The 22,323-nt window shown below is 39.2% G+C and overlaps 1 protein-coding gene across 7 annotated transcripts in view; it reads left to right on the top strand.

Moving 5' to 3' along the window:
- SOCS6 (suppressor of cytokine signaling 6) overlaps nt 1-18,795 on the top strand; it is a 32,743-nt gene extending 13,948 nt beyond the window's left edge. For all 7 annotated transcript variants that reach the window (XM_049698008.1, XM_033406100.2, XM_004280002.3 and 4 more), the window contains one exon: nt 14,629-18,795. In XM_049698008.1, the coding sequence (XP_049553965.1) occupies nt 14,758-16,365 (1,608 nt within the window). In that variant the 5' untranslated portion in view covers nt 14,629-14,757 and the 3' untranslated portion in view covers nt 16,366-18,795. The remainder of the gene's footprint in view (nt 1-14,628) is intronic.
- Nucleotides 18,796-22,323: the final 3,528 nt, after the last annotated feature.

The following is a 22,323-nucleotide window of genomic DNA, read 5'->3' as shown; positions in this document are numbered from 1 at the left end:
TGGCCCAGCTTTATAGTTACTTTTTACAGAGAGGATTTATTAGCTTCCCTTTCCATCATGCCAGAAGTGGATCCCCTTTGGTATATACTTTTTAATTCCTATTTTCAGATGAGGAAACTGAGGCATGGATGCCCAAGATCATTGGGCGGTGGTGGCTGTGATTTGAACTCGGGCAGGATGGCTGCAGAGTCTCTGCTCAGAACCACAAGGCTCTGTCCTCCCAGGCTCCATATTGTGTTAACACAGATAAAGTGACACGTGACGGCTCTTGTGTCTATTGCTTGGCAACTTCCTTTGTGACTTTGGGCCAGTTGTTAAATATTCTAAGGTTTCGTTTACTCTTCTATAAAATGGAGATAAAGATAGGACCTTCCAAACAGAGTTCTTGTGAGAATTCAAGGAGATTAGTGTGCATTTTAGTGCATAATAACCTCCTAGTGGGTGGTGCTTGTGGTGGTGTTAGTAGTCGTAGTGACAGGACACCTCCCCTCTTCCTCCTGGTGTGAGTTAGGTCTCTCTGAATGATGGTCGCATCCTAATGTGTTCCTTTTACAACCCTTCTGCAAATGCTTGCTTACTTAAATTCTCTACTAGAATCTAAGGGCCTGGAGGGTAAGGACTTTATCTTTCATCCCTGTGTTTTTACTGTGGTTTGCAGCTATCTCCTTATACTGTTCAAGGAAGTGCAGTGTTTTATCAGTGTCAAGACAAGTATGTGAGCTGGAGTGATAAATACTGTAGGAGAGGGAGGCAAAGAGGTGGGCATAGTTAAGGAAACATACAGAAATTGTAGTGAATGATGAGAACCACTTGTATGGAGTGAACTCAGTGGTACCGAGGTGGTTTGATGTCAGGGATTTGGCTGGATCAGGTGTTCATTCCTGGTCTTCATAGGGATCAGAGCTGCTGGGAGAGTCTGGGTTGTGAATAGGAAGCAAAAGACTGAAAGAAGAGAGTGCGGTATATGGAATGAGACAAGGCAAGGTGCAAAGGGGAAGATGGATCAGGAGATAAGAAGCTGGGGAGAACTGGGAACAGTTTAAGCAGGTTTAGAGAGATGGATGATTAAGGAAAGCTGTTGAGACCTTACCTTTGACCCTGAGGGCATCAGAGTCCTGGTTTTCATGACACCAGGTGGCTGAAACACACAGACACACATTCCTTTACACAGGCTGCAGATTTTCTTTTGTAAGGGGAGAGGGTGGTCATTGTTCTGTAGTAAAGTGAAACCTGCTCCATTGCCACAGGAAGATCTACTGTAGAAAATGTATGTCTTGCATGTAGGGCTTCCTGATCCCATTTCCTGTTCACTAGAAGTGTAATCACTGATACTCGGATATTCTTTGAGACATTTACTATACATATTTAGGCATATAAATAAGTACACAAATGGGATCATATTTGCATTTTATTTTGTAACTTGCCTTTTTCCAACAATATATCTTAGACCCCTTTCTTTATATAATATTCCGTCGTATTGATGGATTATAATTTATTAAACTAGTCCACTGATTTTTGATGTGTATTTTTATTGTTGCTCCCTGATATTTAGATTAATTCCACATTTTTACCAAAATGAATTATGCAGCAAAAGTCTTGTGTAGTGATTAAGTGGACTCGTTCTGTAGAATCAGTTCTGTGATCTTAGGCAAGTGCTGTGATCTCTGCCTCAGCGTCCCCATTTATGCAATGGGAATGTTACTATTGTTACGACTGCCTTTAGCTGCAAGCACCTGTATAGCTTACTGTGTGGTCAGCATTTTTTAAGGACATCGCATTTACGAACACATTTAAATCTCACAACTAACTTGCATGATTGATACTGTTATTTCTAAGATAACACACCGATAAAAGGTGGACCTGGGGATATACGTGAACTCGTGCATTCTGGTTTCAGAGGAGTGCTGCCCACCGTGCTATATACTTCTTGTGCCTAGTACCGAACTCACTGGGTTCTCAGGATTAAATGAGACGCAGTGTATTCCAAAGGCTTAGCCCAAGGCCTGGCACATATTAGGCCAATATGCGGCCTATATTTACCAATAGTAGGCCATTACTAGGTAAATGATCGAGTAATATTAGTTTTCATTTTTTTAATTCTGTAGCGAACATCGTTTTCCATATGTTCCTGTTTTCGGCATGAATATGGATCCAAAAGACAAATTCCTAATAGCATAATTATTGGTTAAAGCATATGTGAATTTTAAGATTTTGATAAATATTTTCAAATAGTCCTCCACAAGTTGTAGCCATTTGCACTTCAACGATTAGTTATCAGTGCTAGTTTCCCATACCTTTGCCAATGTTGTTAGTTTTTTCAAACTCATTGGTGAAAGATATTATCTTGTTTTGCTTTGAATTTCCTTTTTAGTGAATTTTTAAGGTTGATATACAGTTTATGTACAGTGAAACACCCTTTACAGTGTACAGTCTGTTGAGTTTATACAAATGCATTCCGTCATGTAACCACCATCACAATCTCATTGTAGAACAGTTCGCATCTCGCCCAAATTCCTTTAATTTCTTTGTGGTGAATGAGTTGAGAATCTTCTAGGGTGTTGACTGGCCACTTGAATTCATTTTCTCCCTCTCCTGCTTTGCCTGATTTCTCTCTTACTTGTTTGCTTGACTTCTTTTCTTCCATCGTTCTTTTTGTGTGAACTGTTCCTTTGTATATTTTGCCCGTTTGCTTATAGGATTGTGTGCCTTTCTCTTACTGATTTCTAAGAGCATGGTCTATGTGACAGAAATTAATCCTTGGTCATATGTGTTGGCAGTTTTCCTCCAGTTTGTTTTTTGGCTTTATGCCATTTTTTGGCTATCCAGAAATTTATGCATTTTGCATTGTTACATCTGTCGATCTTTTTCTTTATGGAGTCAAGATTTTATGTTGTGCATAGAAAGTCTTTCTTGCAGTGCAAGTTTTTTAAGAGTTTCCTTCAACTTTCATTTATTTATTTATTTTGTTTACATATTTGATCCTTCTGGAATTTATTTTTACATAAGAAATAAAGTCAGAATCTTCCTTTCCCCACCACTCCCAAATGGTTTTGCAACCTACTCTCATCGTCTCTTTAATAACCCACCTTTCCTCCGGTAGTTCCACCTGTCGTAGTTACAGAGCCTTTCCTATGTGTCTGGTCTGTTTCTTGACTTCCTAGTCCTTGTCCCTCCAGGTTTAAGCGCTCACAGTATGTTCTGACATCCAGTGCAGCTCATCCTCCTTCATTTGTCCTTTAGGATTTTCCTTACTTTTTTCATTGTTTATATGTCAGAGTTAACTTCAATATCATTTTGTCAGGTTTCTGGCAAAGACATCCTTGATGTTTTCATGGGATCTTGAATTAATATTTTGACAGAATTGAATTGTTTTATTGAAGAACAAGATAAGTCTTTCTATATATTTAGATCTCTTATGATCCTTTGAGGAGTTTTAGAGTTTTTCATGAAGTTCTGGACATTTAAAAAATTAATTTCATCTTTTTAAAAACTGTTATAAGTAGAATCTAGTCTTTTATTGTATTTTCTTACCAGCTTTAAAAAAATATAGAATTACTAGTGATTTTTACATATACATTTTGTAAGCAGTTACTTAACTGAGTTTTCTTCTTTCCCCCCTAATAGTTCCTCAGCTGCGTCTGTTGTATTTCCAGATATTCATTCAATCATGTCACTTGTAAATAATGACAATTTGTCTCCTCCTTTCCAATATTTATACTTATTTCTTACTCTTGTCTAATTAATTGGCTAATATGTTGAAAATAATGCTAAATAAAGTATTGATAATTGGCATCCTTGTTGCCGGCTTTCAGCATTTCTTCATTGTTCATTATGGCTCATAATTTTGTTATATGTATCGTGTTAAATGTCCATCTATTTCAATTTTACAAAGACTATTTTTGGGGGAAGTCAGAAATTGATGTTATTTTTTCAGATCTTTTTTGTTCTTTATAGCTATGCTCATATGATTTTGCTTCTTTGATCTATGATAAATTATACTAATAAATTTACAAATATACAGCCATGCCAGCCATCCTGGGATGTACCTTATCTAGTTGAATTGTTTCCCCCACTGCTCTGAACATTTGCTGCTGTTTAAGATTTCTGTTTCGGTGTTCGTAAGTGAGATTTTGGTGTTTTGGTTTTTTAGAATTTGTTGTCTCTGTCCAGTTTCGGTATCAGTGTTCTTTTGACTTCAAAAATAAATTTGGGAGCCTTTTTTTTTTTTCCTTGCTATGCCCTGAAGTAGTTTAGTGAGTATTGGACATATATCTATAGTGACTTGTTACTTTTTCTCCCCAAGGGAAGAGAGGGCCATGGTAGTTCTTGGATAACTTTCTCAGGTTCTTTGACAACTGTCAGCCTCTTTTGGATTCCTCCCTCTTCTGATACAAATTTTGGTAATATGTATTTGCCATAAAATTATCCATTTCATCTGAGTTGCAGGTTAATTTTCATAGCATTTCAAAGTACTCTTAACATATTTTGATTTCTCATAGATCCATAGTTATTGCTCTTTCCATTTCTAATTTTGTGTAAACACATTTTCCCTTTTTTCTTGATTATGACAGCCAGTTGTTGTTAGCTTATGCCTTTTTTCATTCTTTTCTATTAGAGGATTTTTCCCCAAAATAATTAGGATTGGTATTTATCAGTTAATGGAAAAACTGCACTGAAGGGCTTCCCTGGTGGCGCAGTGGTTGAGAGTCCGCCTGCTGATGCAGGGGACGCAGGTTTGTGCCCCAGTCCGGGAAGATCCCACATGCCGCGGAGCGGTTGGGCCCGTGAGCCATGGCCGCTGAGCCTGCGCGTCCGGAGCCTGTGCTCCGCAACGGGAGAGGCCACAACAGTGAGAGGCCTGCGTACTGCAAAAAAACAAAACAAAACAAAAAAAACTGCACTGAAACATACACTCATGTACTTTTAAACATTTTATTTTAAATTAAAAGAAGTAAATATGCACTCTCATTCATTTCCAAGTGTAGGGCCAATGTCTTTTCTTTAAATAATCAGTGACTAAAAACTCTTATCAGTTTGAATTATGTCCTCTCCAGCCTTCCATAATGCATCATCTTTGATTTCCAGTTTGGCACTTCTTTTAAGTAAAATTATAATCACACTTGCAAAGCAACCTTCGTACGAAGGCTGAGATATTTTTTGCAGTAACGTTTTCATAGTCCTTTAGAGCGGTTTTGCTTACACCTAATTCCGCAGAAAATTTTTTTAGCCATCTGCATTTATTTAGTGTTTACAAATCGATTAACTTTTTTTGTAGGAAGAACTTTAAAAAAAAAAAAAAAGACTCTAAGTTCAGAAAAGTTTGGATGAGCATCAGCAATGCCCAGGAACTATTTCAGTTACTGGGGTCTAACAAGTGACCAAGTGATAGTGTTCCTGATCTCAAATAGAATACAAGTAGATATAATTCAGCTGATAGAATAAGAAAATCACAGGAATGCTGAAGAAGAGGAGAATCGGAAAGAGGTGGCTAATAGAAATTTTATGATGTTTTGAAACTTTATGAGGCAGTTGGTTTTAGTGTGTTGTTTTTATGTAACATATGATTGGATTTTAAAAACCAGATCTGAAAGTCTCTTTATTTTTATGGTTGGGTGTATCCCATTCATATTTATTGGCATAACAAACATTGGGACCTAAATTCCATCTCCTGTTATATTGGCCATTGACCTTATTTTCTTTCTTTATATGGTCTGTTTCTTTCCCTCATTTCTGCTTCTCCCTTTATGGAAAGGCTTTAGTAGTCTCTTTTTTATTTTTCCTTTTTTATAAAGGTAATGGCAGGTAGTGACCTGACAGATTCAGGAGCAGTGGAATAGAATTCAAGGAGCTGACCTGGGAGGGCATGAGCCATGTCACGCTCAGAAACTGGCTGGAAATTGAAATGCAGAGAGATGGTTACAACAGTGAACCTCCTATCTTGCTGACTTTTAATGTGGATGCTTTGCTTACATTAAAAGTCTTTCTCTTTGTTCTTTTAAACTGTCTTCACAGGTAGTTTAAGCTATCAGTTCTCAAAGTATGGTTTGTGGATCCCCTTTCATAATAATGCTAAAGCATTTGCCTTTTTCACTGTATCGCCATTTTTGCCGAGGGTGCAAAAGCAATGTGAATAAAATTGATGGTGCCTTACCACGAACAAAGCAATGGCACTAACTGTGTAATAGTATTAAACTTTCATAGTAGTCATATGTTCTTCACCTCCAAGCACTTGTAGTGAGAATAAAATTCCAGTTACCTTTAAGAATGTCATTGATGAAGCTATAAAAATTATTAATTTTATTACATTTTGACCTTGAGTACACACCTTTTCAAAATCCTTATGATGAAATGGAAGTGCGTAGGAAGCACTTGTACCACATGCTAACGAAGGTGCCTTGTGCGAAGCCTTGTGCCATTGTTTGAGTTACTTACTGAACTAGCTGCTCTTTCATGACACACCACTTTTACCTAAAAGAACAATTGACAGACAAACTATGGTTAATCAACTTGAGTGTTCAGTCGATATTTTCTTATAAATGGTCAAAGTAAAGCCTTTCTCTTCACTGACAATATCGTTGCCCATGTTAGATTCAAGCAAAAGTCAGAATTGTGGAAAACTTCTATCTACCACTGTTTGCTTAACTGCTTCCCAGTACTTACAGACTTTTCTGATGAGATCAGTGGTGATATTAAATGTAATTTTTTGATATTGTATAATGAAATAACTAATACATGATGTTAAAAAATCATGCCTGCATAAAGGATTCATTCAAAATGTCACCGAGACCAATGGATTTAAATGTAGTAGAGTAAAAAATTCTTGATATGGCTGTAGATTTCTTAGCACTACTAACTTTCAGGAAACTAGCACTTGATTTTGTTCTAGTATCACAAGAAGACTATCCACAGTTATGAAAAGGTTATTAAATAAAATATCCTCCCCTTTCCAGTTCTATATCTGTAGGAGGTTGGATTTTCTTCTTACACTTTAACTGAAACAACATATTGTAACAGATTGAATGCAAACACAGACGAGTGCAGTTGTCTTGTCAGACAGAGAAAAGATTCACAATAATGTAAAACAGTACTACTTCTCTCACTGAATTTTTGTTTTGGGAAAATGTATTTATTTTTCTTGAAAAATTATTTATGTTAACATGTAATGAGTAAATTGTCATTTAAAAATGAATTAATAAATATTTTTATTAAATCTCTAATTTCTAATAGGGATTAAATGTAACAGAGTAAAGAAATTCTTGATATGGTTTCAGATTTCCCAGGGCAACTAACTATTTTTTTTGTTTGCTGTGTTGGGTCTTTGTTGCTGCGCATGGGCTTTCTCTAGTTGCTGCCAGTGGCGGCTACTCTTCGTTGTGGTGCGCAGGTGGCTTCTCTTGCAGAGCACGGGCTCTAGGTGCACGGGCTTCAGTGGTTGTGGCTCGCAGGCTCAGTAGTTGTGGCGCACGGGCTTAGTTGCTCCGTGACATGTGGGATCTTCCCGGACCAGGACTCGAACCCGTATCCTCTGCATTGGCAGGCGGATTCTTAACCACTGCGCTACGACGGAAGCCCAGGGCAACTAACTTTTAAGAAACGATTTCAGTAGATATAACCCACAGAGACAGAGCTTTATTGTGGCCTTCAGTAGTTTTAAAAAGGGCAAAAAGGTCCCAAGACAGGAAAGTTTGGGAACCACTGACTTAAGCACGAGCACGACCAACAGGGCAGCTTGTTATAGGGGAAACGTGAGCTTTGGCGTCAGCATCCAGGTTCAAATTCTGGATCTGCTAGTTTTCCTCGTGGCAAATTATTTAACTTATTTGGGCAAGTTCTAATCTCTCTGAGACTCAGTTTCCTCACTTTTAAAATGGCAATAATAACGCTATTTTGTTTGTTGAAGGTTAGGTAGTTGTTTTGATGTTGTCCTTTAAGTTTTTTCATTTTACAATGGCAAGCATGACTACCTCCAATCATTCCTTAAAAAAGAGATTGTGAAATTATTTGAAGATATTATCTTCTGCCTGTATGGATAAAGTATTCATGTCTAAAACTTCCCCTTGAACCTTTATACACATTTTCAAGTATATGTGTAAACTTAAAATTTTACAATTAGAAAAGCAGTGAAACTAATTCAGAACATTTACTTCGGCATGATGAGACAGATGGTAATCCTATAAAAAGATGGCGTGTATTTTTAGAAGTGCAAACAGAAAAACAGATACTCTTAAAAATTCCAGAGTAATCTTTGCCTAGAAAATGAAGGGAAGAGATAAAAGACCATATGGCCTACTAGAACTTTTTGTGGTTTCTAATGTTTAGGATTGAATTTTGTTTATTGAATGTTATATTAAGTTGCATATGGGTTGGTAGTTGAAAAAGGAATAATTATCAAGTAGATAATTACCAAGTACTTTTACTGTGGTTATCAGTCTTGTTTTCTATGAAATGGATGTGATAGTGGGAAGCAGAACCATTTGAACCCCAGATCTACTAAGGGTAATTTAAATGTAATACTTACCACGTCAGAGGCAGTTACTGGTTCTGCTCTTGAGGCAATTAAATACATCAGCATCAAGTCGCCTGTCATTGTGGGCCAGTGTTCTCATTCATTTTACTTTGTTGTTTATTCAGCAGATATTTATTGAGTGCCTTCTTTGGGCCAGATACAAGCTAGGTGCTGCGATAACATGCTGGGAAAAGAATGGACATAGTCTCTGCTTTTGTGTCAATCATAGTCTGATGGGGTGATAGGTATTGATCGAATAATCATACAAACAGATGTAAGTATACATCCCAGATAAAAATCGTAGGCCAGAGAGGTGTGCAGTATTCTGAGATCATGTAATTGGGGGATTTCACCTGATCAGGAAGAGTAAGGTATGTTCCCTGAGGAACTGACAGATGAGCTGATGTGTGAAGGAATTAGTCAAGGAGGAGAATGGAAAAAAAAAAAAAAAAACACAGTTCAAATGAAAGGAGCAGTATGTTAAGAAGTTGTGTGTTGAGTGAAAATATGGTGAATGTGAATGGAGCAGAAATCATCAAAAATAGCCAGATTGTGTAGAATTTATTGACCATGTTAAGGAGTGTTGTAACATTTTCCCAAATGATGGTGAATTATTGCTTGAGGTGGGGAGTGAGGAAGGTGAAGATGGGCAGGGGATCCGTTCACCATACCTGATTAGGTTTGCATGTCTAGCATTTATTGACTCCTAGTTACTGAGCACCTCCTGTGCCCGTGCTGTGCTCCTGGATGCTTGGGACACATCAGTGAGTAAGGCAGAGTTAATATCCCTACTTTTGTAAAGCTTATGTTCTTTAAAGAGGTGGGAGAGTGACGGAGAACCTACTAAGACAGTTCTGTTGTCTGCCAGGGAAAATGAGTGAGCATGGTAAGCGGGTTTGTGTTGCAGCCTAAATGGCATGATCAGGGCAGGTCTCACTGAGAAAGTGACAGTCCTGAAGACTTGAAAGAAGTGGCGGGGGCGGAGTTGGTTGTGTAATGTTTGCAGCCAGCGCCCAGGCCCTCAATGGCAGCACGTGTCTAGTATTCTCAGAGCACCAGGACGCGAGTGGAGAGGGCAAGGGAAGAGTGGTATAGGAATGGGGGCGTGACATCATGTGCGGCCTTGCAGCCCACTGTAAAGACCTGTTTTTCACTGGGTGAGATGGAAAGCTCTTTCGGGTTTTACTCTTCCTGCAGTTTGGCAGTTGGATTCGAGGAAGACCAGAGTGTATGTGGGCAGGAGATGAGGCTGTTGCCTTCTTATAGGCTGCCTGGATCCTGCAGTGTGTTCTTTCTTATTCAGGCCTCCTTTCCACTTCATGTTCTGAATCTTTCTTCGTCCTCTGAACCTACTTTTCAGAACTTACCTAGTTGTGAATCCCTAAAGCTTGGGCACGTGCTGCAGATGTTTTCCGTGCAACCTCGGGATGAGTCTGTATGTGTTCCTAGCTGCATTAACTGTGTCTACACACCTACACACACACACACACGTTTCTAATGACTGGCCTATCCATAAATGGTGGACCCTGAAGGGTTTGAAACGACAACTATTTCCTACCAGAATTGAAATTGAATGTAATTCACTAAAATTATATCACAAAATTGGGGCATTATGAAGAATTGCTTGCAAATGGAAACTAGCTATGAATAAAACCTTTATATGCAGTTGACTCATGTTTGAGTCTCTCCAGTGCTTTATGTTGAACTTGAACTCTCCCCACCCATCCATTGTTAGAAGAATTTTAGAGGCATGCGGCCTGTGAGGAGGACTGGGATAGCCTCCCCGAGATCTCCAAACAGCTCCGCGTGGTTAGCATCTTACTGTTATTCAGAAACTGTTCGTCTGTTTTTCAGATGAGGCAGTTTGAGACCCCTGGGTTCTTTGTGGGCTTTTTTGGTTGGTTTTGTCAACAAAGGTACACTCCTGATGGGTTTGTGTCTGTGTTGGAGAGGATGATGTGTGGTCTCAAAACTGGGAAGTGCATATATAAACTAGACCATGTTCATATTTGAAACCTTTTAGTTCTTCTCATTGCACTTCGAACCAGACCCAGGTACCTTGCCGTGCCTGTCTTGTGCCCACTCATCCTTCACGCCTTGGACTTCGGGCACACTGGGCTTCTCAGTTTTGCATCTGCAGTTTCCCACCTCAGGGCCTTTGCACATGCTCTTCCCTCAATCTAGAAAGTTGTTCACTCAGCCTTCCTTTGCACGACTGGCTCCTTCTCATCATTCCAGCCTTAGCCTAAATATTTGGCTGTCAGAGAGGCCTTGGATACGTGTCTTATGTGTTTATGGAGCCTAAAGTAGGAACCCTGGTGTTCTCTGATAGCCTCCCTTTCCTTCATGGTATCTGTCACAGTTACCAACGATTGTCCTCTTTGCTTTACTTGGTTTGTGTCTGCACGGCCCAGGCAGCCTCTCCCAGGAAATGGTGAGTACCGGGACCTTAGGGCCACTGGCTCTGTTACCACTGAGGTGCATTCTTCCCATGTACAGTTTTCTCTGAAGACAGAAGACCTTTTTTGTAGGTCAGGACTCCTTTGAGGGTGTGAGGAAAGTGACAGGTAGAGAAAGAAACATAGAGTATTTGGTCTGTGAGTTCAGCAGATTGGCAGAACCACTAAGACCCACTCGTGAATTTTACCCACACGCTAGCATGCAGCTGGTTAGGGTACAGCTAGGAAGCAGAATCAGGAATCACTATGCCCTCCCCTGTGTCTTTATTTACAGTCTGGTCTGACTTAGGGCTTTTAATCGTTGGTCATGTTCGTAGTTGACTGCTTAAAGATACTCTATCAGATTGTGTCTGTCCAGTTTCTTCCTATCGTTTTTTTTTCTTTTTTTGAATTTTATTTTATTTTTTTATACAGCAGGTTCTTATTAGTTATCTATTTTATACATATTGGTGTACCTGTCGTTTTCTTTCACCCATCTTGGAGCTCACAGATTTCATCTCTTAGTTTTGAATCACACATCTTAACTCCTCTTGGATCCAGTAGAGTATCTTACAAATGGGAGGGGGAAAGGGCAGTAGAAGACTTTATGAAAAGCAGCTTACAAGCAGAAAGGACAGTCTGTAGCACCTACTGTAATATTCTGAGACTGAGGACAACCTTATGTTTCTTTTGGACCTGATGACAGCGTAGTACTTATATAGGTAATGCCATTGTTATGCTACTTTTCACCCAGCCTCAACTTGTGAGATCAAAGATACTTTTTATTTTTAGATGTACTTATACAACTACATGGTACTAAGTATTGGGGGGTGGGATGTAATTTAGTATATTTACTTCCTTCTCTTTACTAGTATTTATTTGGTGGAATTTCTTCAGTAGTTTTCACATGTCTGAACACATACCATGTGAAGTATGGGAGTAGACACCCATTACCCGTATGGTAGAGCTTGCTAACAGATAGACACGTGTTTTTCTGTGTGTCTTTTTTTACGTGGAATTGCCAATCCTTGATCATTTGTAATAATGACTTTTGATTCTTATAGGAGATAGAGTGCTTTATTTTTTTATTAGATCTTTATTGGAGTATAATTGCTTCACAATACTGTGTTAGTTTCTGTTGCACAACAAAGCGAATCAGCCATATGGAGCGCTTTATTTTGATAAGAGGAGATTTAGCCAGTTTTGCACAGTGTGGATTTTTCTATCCATTTACTTGACAGCTAAGGAATATTTATTTGGTATCAAAGAGTTTAAGCAGTGTATATTAAGTATCTAATGATAGTTCCTGGTTAGGAATATAAAAAACGAATAAGACATGGTCTCTATTTTTTAGTACTACAATCTGGTTGGAGAGATAAGACATGAATAGAATACAAGCAGTTCTAAGTCACTGTGTGACATACTGTTAAAGAGGTACAGGTTGAGTATTTGGAGTCCAGAAAAGGGAGGGAACTCCTTTCTGGCTGGGTGATCAGAGAATATTTAAGGAGGAAGTATATTTTTTAAGGAATTCCCTGAAAGGTGGATTAGGAAAGAAGAAGAGAACATTTATCAGGAGGAGGAAAATAGCATAAACGAGGCACAGCAGTAGAAAAACAAAAGGCTTCATAATTAAGATTGAAACTGAACTTTTCTTCTTTTTTTTAATTGAAGTACAGCTGATTTACAATGCTTTAATTTCTGCTGCACAGCAAAGTGATTCAGTTATACATATATACATTCTTTAATTTTTTTTTCCATTATGGTTTACCATAGGATATTAAATATTGTTCCCTATGCTATATAGCAGGATCTTGTTGTTTATCCATTCTATATATAATGGTTTGCATCTGCTAATCCCAGCCTTCCACTCCATCCCTCCCGCAACTCTCTCCTCCTTGGCAACCACAAGTCTGTTCTCTGTGTTCATGAGTCTGTTTCTGTTTCTTAGATAGGTTCATTTGTGTCATATTTTATATTCCACATATAAGTGATATCATATGGTATTTGTCTTTCTCTTTATGACTTACTTTACTTAGTATGATAATCTCAAGTTGCATCCATGTTGCTGTAAATGACATTATTTTGTGCTTTTTTATGACTGAGTACTATTCCATCGTATCTGTGTACCACATCTTCTTTATCCATTCATCTGTTGATGGACACTTAGGTTGCTTCCATGTCTTGGCTATTGTGAATAGTGCTGCTATGAACATAGGGGTGCATGTGTCTTTTTGAATTAGAGTTTTGTCTGGATATGTGCCCAGGAGTGGGATTGCTGGGTCGTATGGTAGTTCTATTTTTAGTTTCTTGAGGACCCTCCATACTGTTCTCCACAGTGGCTGCACCAACTTACATTCCCACCAACAGTGCAGGAGGGTTTCCTTTTTCTCCACACCCTCTCCAGCATTTTTATTTGTAGACTTTTTAGTGTTGGCCGTTGTGACAGATGTGAGGTGGTACCTCAGTGTAGTTTTGATTTGCACTTCTCTAATAATTAGAAATCTGAATTAACATTTTATACCATTCCTAGAAAGTCAGCTGGGCCTGACCGTCTATGTCGAGCTTTAAATAGATTTACATGCTTGGGTTTGGGAGGCGGTGGGGGTGACGCTCCAGACAGACCAGATACAAGCCATTTTGGATACCGATCCATTGATCTCGTTTATCGAGAACTTGCTGATGTTCGGTTATTATTGTAAACGTTACTTCCTTTGCAACGTCCCTGTTGTTGCGGCAAAACATGTTTGTTTTGTCTGGTTTTCACAGCCTTTGGTTTTATGGATATTGGTAGTTACGTTTTCTTAATATCTGTGTGAACTGATGCCCAGTTTTTTGGTGGACAAAATTGGGTTCATTGCTAGTGAGCCAGAAAATTATCACTTAACACAGGGAGGCTTTTATTAGTCTTCAGGTCACCAATTTCTACCTGTTAAGACAAATAAATGCAGTTTCTACTACTATGATGAATTGTACTTATCTAGTTGTTAGGAGTGTTCCCTGCAGGTGAAAGTGTTGAAGCTGCAAGTACCCCTCTCGGGGCGCTCTTGGCTGTGCAGGGTACTGGCAACGCGAAGGTGGATGGGCCCTGTTCTCGCTGAATTAACTCATGGCTATAGAAGGACGTTTCTAGGCTTTTCCTAGATAACTCATCACAGATGATGGGACTGCTTTAATTCATTTTTACAGATGTTTGAATATTTAAAAATACGTTATAGCTTGTTGTAGAATCGATGAGGCTTATTACGGATGTGGGGCCTTCTCTGTTGAGTGCTGGCCGTTTGCAGGACACAGGCTGGTAGCCTGGTAGCTGGAGAGGCCGGGGACGGTGTGGATCAGTGTGAAGAGGATGAGTGGCTCTGTTAGAGCTGTGTTAGGAAGTAAGGAACACGAACCGTAATTAGGGTAAAATCAAAGTAAGGTGCAGAAAGGAAAGAGGTAGAGTCGGGGTTGCTCTTTAAGCATTATCAAATATTTGTCCAGTGCTGATCAGGTAGTAGGCAGTGATGCATTGTGCTGTGTGAAATGGAAAAAATATGTCTTAATGGAGCTTACCTTCTTATAAACATACTCAGGCATCCTTGTTCAGAAGCTAAAGGATTGAAAGTGACTAAAGTAAAACTTTTTGTGGAGATATTTTTTAATGTAGCCTTCTAACATTTTTTATTTTTTGCATTTTTTTAGAAAATGGCTCCAAAGGGTAAATGAAGCGGGAAAAATACATAGATGCAGCATTGCGTGCAGCCTCTCCAGATGTTCGAGGATAATATTCCAGAGAGAAGTTGATTCCCTTGGATTAGGTAACTAGTCAGAATGAAGAAGATTAGTCTTAAAACCTTCCGGAAATCTTTCAACTTGAATAAAAGTAAAGAAGAAGCGGATTTTATGGTTGTACAACAACCGTCACTAGCCAGTGACTTTGGAAAAGAGGATTCCTTATTTGGTAGCTGCTATGGGAAAGATATAGCCAGCTGTGATCTCAACAGTGAAGATGAAAAAGGCGGAAAGAGTAGATCAAAAAGTGAAAGCCTAATGGGTACGTTGAAAAGACGGCTGTCTGCGAAACAGAAGCCGAAGGGCAAGGGCGGCGCGCCCTCCGGGGGCTCCGCGGACGAGGACACCTTCTCCTCCTCCTCGGCCCCCATCGTCTTCAAGGACGTGAGGGCGCAGAGGCCCATGAGGTCCACCTCGCTGCGCAGCCACCACTACAGCCCCACGCCGTGGCCCCTGCGCCCCACCGCGTCGGAGGAGACGTGCATCAAGATGGAGGTGAGGGTCAAGGCCCTGGTCCACTCGCCTGGCCCGGGCCCGGCCCTGAACGGCGTGCGCAAGGACTTCCACGACCTCCAGGCCGACACCGCGTGCCAAGAACAGACGAACTCGCTCAAGAGTTCTGAGTCTCAGGATGGGGACCTGCATCTCCACCTGGAAGAACATGTGCCTGTCGTTATCGGACTCGTGCCTCAGGACTACATTCAGTACACTGTGCCTTTGGAGGAGGGGATGTACCCTCTGGAAGGACCGCGCGGCTATTGTCTGGACGGCTCCTCCCCCATGGAAGTCTCCGCGGTCCCTCCTCCAGTGGGAGGGGGCTCCTTCCCCGAAGACGAGAATCAGGTAGACCCGGACCTCGTGGTGGCCCCAGAGATCTTCGTGGACCAGTCGGTGAACGGCTTGCTGATCGGCACCACGGGAGTCGTGCTGCAGAGCCCGAGGGCGAGTCCCGACGACGCCCCGCCACTCTCACCATTGCTACCTCCCCTGCAGACGAATCAGATCCAAAGGAACTTCGGCGGGCTCGCCGGCTCCGACGCCCACGTGGCCGAAAGTATGCGCTGTCACTTGAATTTCGATCCTAACTCTGCCCCCGGGGTTGCCAGAGTTTATGACTCAGTGCAGAGTAGTGGTCCCATGGTCGTGACAAGCCTTACGGAGGAGCTGAAGAAACTTGCGAAACAGGGATGGTACTGGGGCCCCATCACTCGCTGGGAGGCAGAAGGGAAGCTGGCCAATGTGCCGGATGGCTCTTTCCTCGTTCGGGACAGTTCTGACGACCGCTACCTTTTAAGCTTGAGCTTCCGCTCGCACGGCAAGACCCTTCACACTAGAATCGAACATTCAAATGGTAGGTTTAGCTTTTATGAACAGCCGGACGTGGAAGGACACACGTCTATCGTGGACCTGATCGAGCACTCAGTCAGGGACTCCGAGAACGGGGCCTTCTGTTACTCCCGGTCTCGCCTGCCGGGCTCGGCCACCTACCCCGTCAGGCTGACCAACCCCGTGTCGCGCTTCATGCAGGTGCGCTCCCTGCAGTACCTGTGCCGGTTCGTCATCCGTCAGTACACCAGAATAGACCTGATTCAGAAGCTGCCTCTGCCAAACAAAATGAAGGATTATTTACAGGAGAAGCACTACTGAGAGGCTCTGAGAACCCTGCGTCTTGCACTTGGGGAGGAAGGAAAAGAGATTGGAATACAGTTTACAGACTTTCCATTGCTATCAAAATCTTTTGCTGCCATACTGTTTCAGTTTTATGTGTAAAAGAGTAACCAGTTCGTTTAGGGGTGGGCAAGTGTCGGCAAGGTGTCTTGGGTTTACTTTGGTTCTTTAAAAAGGGAAGTCTTGAGCTTTTAGAAGAGTGAACTATCTTCCATCAGTGTGCAGAATAATCACAATGTGAATTAATCAGATTCTCCTTACCCACCCCGCCCCCAGTCCTTTGCTGCTATCCACTGTGATTTTTATGCATTAAAAGCACATTTCATGTGTATTCAATCCTAAGTAAAGTTAAATGAAACTTATAGAATGAACATTGTTATGTCTCTTTCAATGGCCCGTTTTCAAAGATAGTGTTGAGTAAACATAGCCGTGTGATAAGTCACAGAGGTCACACCTACACTGAAAATGATTTTTAATTTCATACTTCAGAAGGATTTATTTAGAATTATGAACTGACATAATCTTGGGTAATGGAACAGAGATCTGCTACATATCTTTTACAACATTCAGTTCTAAATTATTTTAAGGTTGTGCTGTTATGTTGGTTGTGAGAAGTTGGACTTTTCTGTTGCCTTCATTTTCATCTTGTGGTTTGTCTGTTTTAATAAATGGCCTTACAGAATTGTAAAGAAATGTATACCACCAATTTAGAAATTGTTGCCTTTTCTGTCATTAAACTCTGGTACAAATTGGCATAACATATAAAGACCTAATGGAACTAGAACTATTAAAGAAATACTAGATGATCATAGTTTCCGGTGTTAAGCAGTTTTATTGTTATCTGTACTTTCCTTTGGTAAAATGTTTTATCTGTGATTTCTTTAGCTTAGTCAACATTTTCTTGGGTGAACTTGATGTAGAAATGATTTTCATAAATGGACTAGATCCTCTTGCAACATAAAGTTTATATAAAGTTTTAAATTGATTTGAATAGAAAGAAAACACTGTTTTAAAGTTGGGTTTATATTTTTCTTTTATGCAGTCACTATTGAGATGTGCTAGATTTGACCCTTCCTTCCCCCCCACCAAAAAAACAAAAACAAAAAACCAAAAAAACCCAGTGACTTGAGTTGACAAACTGTGGAGATTGTGGAGCACCATGTAAGAACAATATTAAAACCCAATCAGGTGTATGGAAGTGTTTGCCTACCGTATATACTGACCTTTAAAAATAGGTTTTCTATTTGTTTCTTTTTAAGTCCTTAGTAAATTGACATCATTAGTCTTTTCATCTCCTCTGAGTCAGTCCTTTGGGCGGGGGTGGAGTATGTTACCTCCAATACTTTTTATTTTGAAATGCAGTGTTTATTTACTGCATGATTCTTTAGTGTTTCAGAATTGCTCCATCCAGAAGATGTTTCTAGCTACATAACTTTAAAGGAAATGTTTCCCTCTCAGACGAAGCATGTAATTTAAGATATTTCTTCCTTTGTCCCTCGGTTTTCCTATCTCTTACCCCCATTTAAAAACAAGAGTAAAGGTCTCAGATCAAATGTAATAGCGTTGTCATTCAGACGTAAACAGTATCCCCATTTTTTTCTCTCTTTGTTTTTTAGAGTCAACTGAGAATTACCAAGAAAAGGCACAATGCCATAGTATCTGTTATGATATTTTGACTTAAAGGGGAAAAGGTACTTAATTTTGGTGGAATGTTTGATTGTACCTTGTGACAAAGACTCCTCTTTCATTTTCTGATATGTTTTCACCTAATAAGATGGAATATGGAGTATACTGTAATAATATAATTTAAGTGTTCATTGTAAGCTATTTGGATTAAGAACTATTACAGAGTTGTAAACTTATCAAATTAATGCAAGACATTTAAACTATTTTTTTGCAAAACTATTTATTTTTAAACAATTTAAAATATATCTAGGGTGAGTTAAAAGTCCCTGTGCATCTATATTAGATGGCAGGTATTGTCACAGAGTCACTGTGTATTAATAATAAATGTTGAGATGGCTTCTCCATGTTTCTAGAAGCATTTACATGTACTCTTTGTGAGATCATGGTGCACAGAGGTCTTTGGACTGCCCTGAACCCCATCTTAATGTGGGCGTAGCCTGTTCCCCACGCCTTCCTCATGATACCATGTGTTTAAGATCTAGCCATTTGGTTTCAAGTTAAGATCATTCTGATTTCCATATAAATGGTTTTAAAATTGTATTTTGTGTTTTTATGGAGGGCAAGTCTTGATACTGTTCTAATTCAGAAAGCCAATCTTTAATGTGCTTTTTTATGTTCATAATATAAAATACTTTTAAGTAAAATGCCCTATTCTAATCCAATTTCAAATTGCTAGGGTCTGATAGTGTATCAGTAAAAATAAAAATATTTGCCAAGAAGTTATTTACAGAGAAAGGAGTGTTGCAATATTTTCTGCTTTTGTTTAAAGAGAACCATTTGGCATATAGGCAGTACAACATAATGTGAAAGACTGGCTTTGTAGGGTAGTAAAACAGTCTGGTTAAAATTGGAAAGGGGAAAAAGAGAAATCATCCTGTAGTTTTGTCTAGGTAGCATTTGGGTGAATTTCTGGATTCTGTTGAATGGTAGCGTAGATGACATGGGCACTACCTGTAAGTCATTTCTTAAATATGTGTTTCTGAAAATCTGAGCTCAAGGCAAGAAAAAGAAGACAAGAAAGCTGTATCTTTTTGCCATAATAAATGAATCAGAGTTGCTTTTTATCAAATATCTCGTCACAGAAACATGATGGAGGCCAGAAGCTATTTCCAGTGTTACTAGGACACTATTATGCAATTTTACAAATAATAAGAAAGCATAGAAAGTACTTGAAAAAGTCTCTTTCTCTTTCTAAGGAAAACTGTTCTGTTTGGTGCAATAATGTGAAAATTTTGGAAGGTCAAAAAATATCACAGGAAACGATCATAGAACTAAAAATAGTTTTTAAGGAAACCAGCTACACAGGGCAACCATCTTGCTGTTAAAGAAAATCATGTGCCAAAAGGCTATATCACTGGCATATAGGAAATAAAACCCAAGTATATACACATGATAATTTCTGAGCCAGTATTACTGAAACAGGATAAAAGTTACTGAAATCTTAGGTAGGTTATATGCAGTGTCTCTACTAGTGCTACCAGTCTGAATATCTTTCTTAACAATGCTTTCAGAAATGCCAATTTTGATCATTGTACATTTCACATTGTATATGAGAGATACTTGCTTTATGAATGATTCAAAGTAACGTATTTTAAATGTTCATGGCTTTTCATCGAATGCGAAGTCGTAATTTGAAAATGAAATCATGCTACCAGCAATAGACAGTTTTGTTGAAAACTCTAATAAGGAACAGTCGCCAGTTCCGTAAATAACTTTAAAATTCTAGAATAAAGTACTGGTACGCTAGTAATCACAAATTCGGTTTCTTTTAATACTTTTTTAATCCTGTAAAGATTTTTTATAAACATCCTTTTTTATTAATCAGTTAAAACATGGCGAATGTGTAGCTGCCGTTTCTGAAAAGTGATCCAAACTCTACATCCAGAGGTGATGAAAAATTCTTATAGAATTTTGTAATAAGTATACATGTTGGGTTCAAGAAATTTTATAGTCGTTGGAGTGCCATGGAATTAATACTTGCAATCCAGATTGCTGTAGTTTACACTTTTCTGTATGTTTCGAATCAGGTGTGTACCATTTGTACTGAGAACACCACAGAATGAATTATCCAAAGTCCATTGATTTTAATACGTGTTTTGGTTTGTAAACAAATTAGAGTAATTTCTTGCACATTTTTGGAAATTAATCGTATAAAGAATTTATGTATCTGCTTCTAGATACAGTGTGTAAATAAAAATTTCGTTCACAAGGTCTGCCTTGCAGTCTATTTAATAACGAGATGCAGAGTTGGATTTTAATTAGTATAGGGTTAACTAGATAATTTCTGGATGTCCCATAAACTGGGCAGTTACTGGAGGGCAGGTACCAACAAATTTTAGTAAAACAGCAAAAGTGAAATGGTGGCATAGGAGACATCCAACAAATTAGGAATTAGTCAATGTTGCTGATATCCTAGAGCCTTCAATACAAAAGCTGGAGTGAGTTGGCGGAACATTTGCAAAGCAAAGACTAATTAAAATAGACACAGTAATAAAACCTCATTAAAAGAATGTTAGGCCTAATGGTAAAATGTTTGGATTGTGACATTTGAAAAAATATGTCCCTTATTACTTAATGGTATTTTCATAGATATAGAACCAGGTTATCAAAATAGTGCTTTGTGTAGAAGTCATTTAGAAATCCCTTCATAGGCAGGAATGATTTCTCATAGCCCCTGAATTTCATTATATGCTTTTAAAGTTCTTAAACACCATATTGGGTTAAATGTTCTTTCGCGTTTTGTTGTTCTATTACTTTTTAACAAGTCTTTTATCATAGCTGATACAAAGATAAATTTTTAAATGACCTTGTTCAGAATATATCACAAATTTTGTCTTTCGTAGACTCCAAATAACGTCACGTTCTAACCACATTTTCCAGAACTGGTATCAATTGACAGCATTGATTCTAATGTCAGACTTTGCTGATCGTGGTGCTAATGAAATATGAAATTAAGGAAAGAGAATGGTCAGGCCTCAAGAACTATGTAGAAGTATAGACTTCACGAACTTACACCCTAGCCAAATAAACAGATTCTTACTCATTCAACAAGAGAGCAAAACTTGCTGTCCAGTATGAGATGACTTGCTGAGAACATTGGGTCCACCTCAGAGCGTCCTAATTGATTATCATGCTGACCATAGTCAATTTCTCGTACTGCCTGCCACCTCACCTTTAAATTTTTTTTTTTAACCTCACAGATTTTACTTATTCTTTTACTAGACCTTCAACTTTCTGAGTCAAAAATATTTTAACCTTTATTTCACTTCAATTTAGTCCTTATTGTCTGCTATTTTAACCTCCAATCTCGTTTTCTTTTTTCTTTCAACTCTTTAGCTTCATTTAAACTTCATTATTTTTTAAAACATTTCCTTTAATTCTTTTAGTTTATTCGTATTCCAGTCTCCAGTTTTAAGGGCTTCCCAACCTTCTGAAACATCTTTTTTAAAAAAATTGACTAGTGTTTGTTCTTCCTGCTCTTTTTGCATGACTTGTCTTGCGAACGGATATTTCTGCCTCAGCTTCTTTGTTCCCACCATCCCCGTCCGCCTTCCCCAAGCCTCCTTCCCAGAGTCCAGGGCCTCCTGTTAACACCAGGGCCTGACACTGACAAAGAACCCAGTAGGAGTGGGTGTCTGCGTTAAGCATCCATTTCTGAGCACAGCTGAATTTTGTAGCCAGACTCCTGGAGTTTTGTTTTAAATTGCATTTTCCCTACTTAATACCAGGCAGCCTCACCACCTCTTCCAGAAGGGTTGGAGGAGGGTCCTCCTGGGAGAGGCTCCTTCAGACTGTAAAAGCCAAGGAGAAGCTGACCAGAGCTGGGATTATTTTGATAAGGTTTATGAACAGGGCCAGTTGCCTTTGCCTAGAGGTCATTTTGGGCCATCAAATTCTGTCCTTGGTAACTTGCTTGCAAATAAAGGGTCCATCTTAAGTTGAAAAGAAGACTCTTTTTGATCATGAGCCATGGATTACCCCACACCAAGGCAGTTTTAGGAAGCACAGATTGTTTTAGGAAGCTAGCTTTTTCTGGTCTCTCACTTTGTTCTGTAAGTCTAATAGACACTAGCTTTTGATAACACCAGCCTAGGTCACAAGTGAAGTTGTATAATGTTCTCTTAAATACATGGAATTCCATCCTAGAATCACATTGAAGAGAACCTCCCTTCCTTTGTGTAAATAATCTGGCCTCTTGTGCCATTCCACCCCAACAGCTTTAAGAGGTAGTGTCTCTGGTCCTCTCCATTG

This window comes from Orcinus orca, chromosome 15 (assembly GCF_937001465.1).
Source record: "Orcinus orca chromosome 15, mOrcOrc1.1, whole genome shotgun sequence".
In the NCBI taxonomy this organism is placed as follows: domain Eukaryota; kingdom Metazoa; phylum Chordata; class Mammalia; order Artiodactyla; family Delphinidae; genus Orcinus; species Orcinus orca.
Note: the sequence above shows the minus strand (reverse complement) of the source record. Positions and strands in the feature narration are given on the sequence as shown.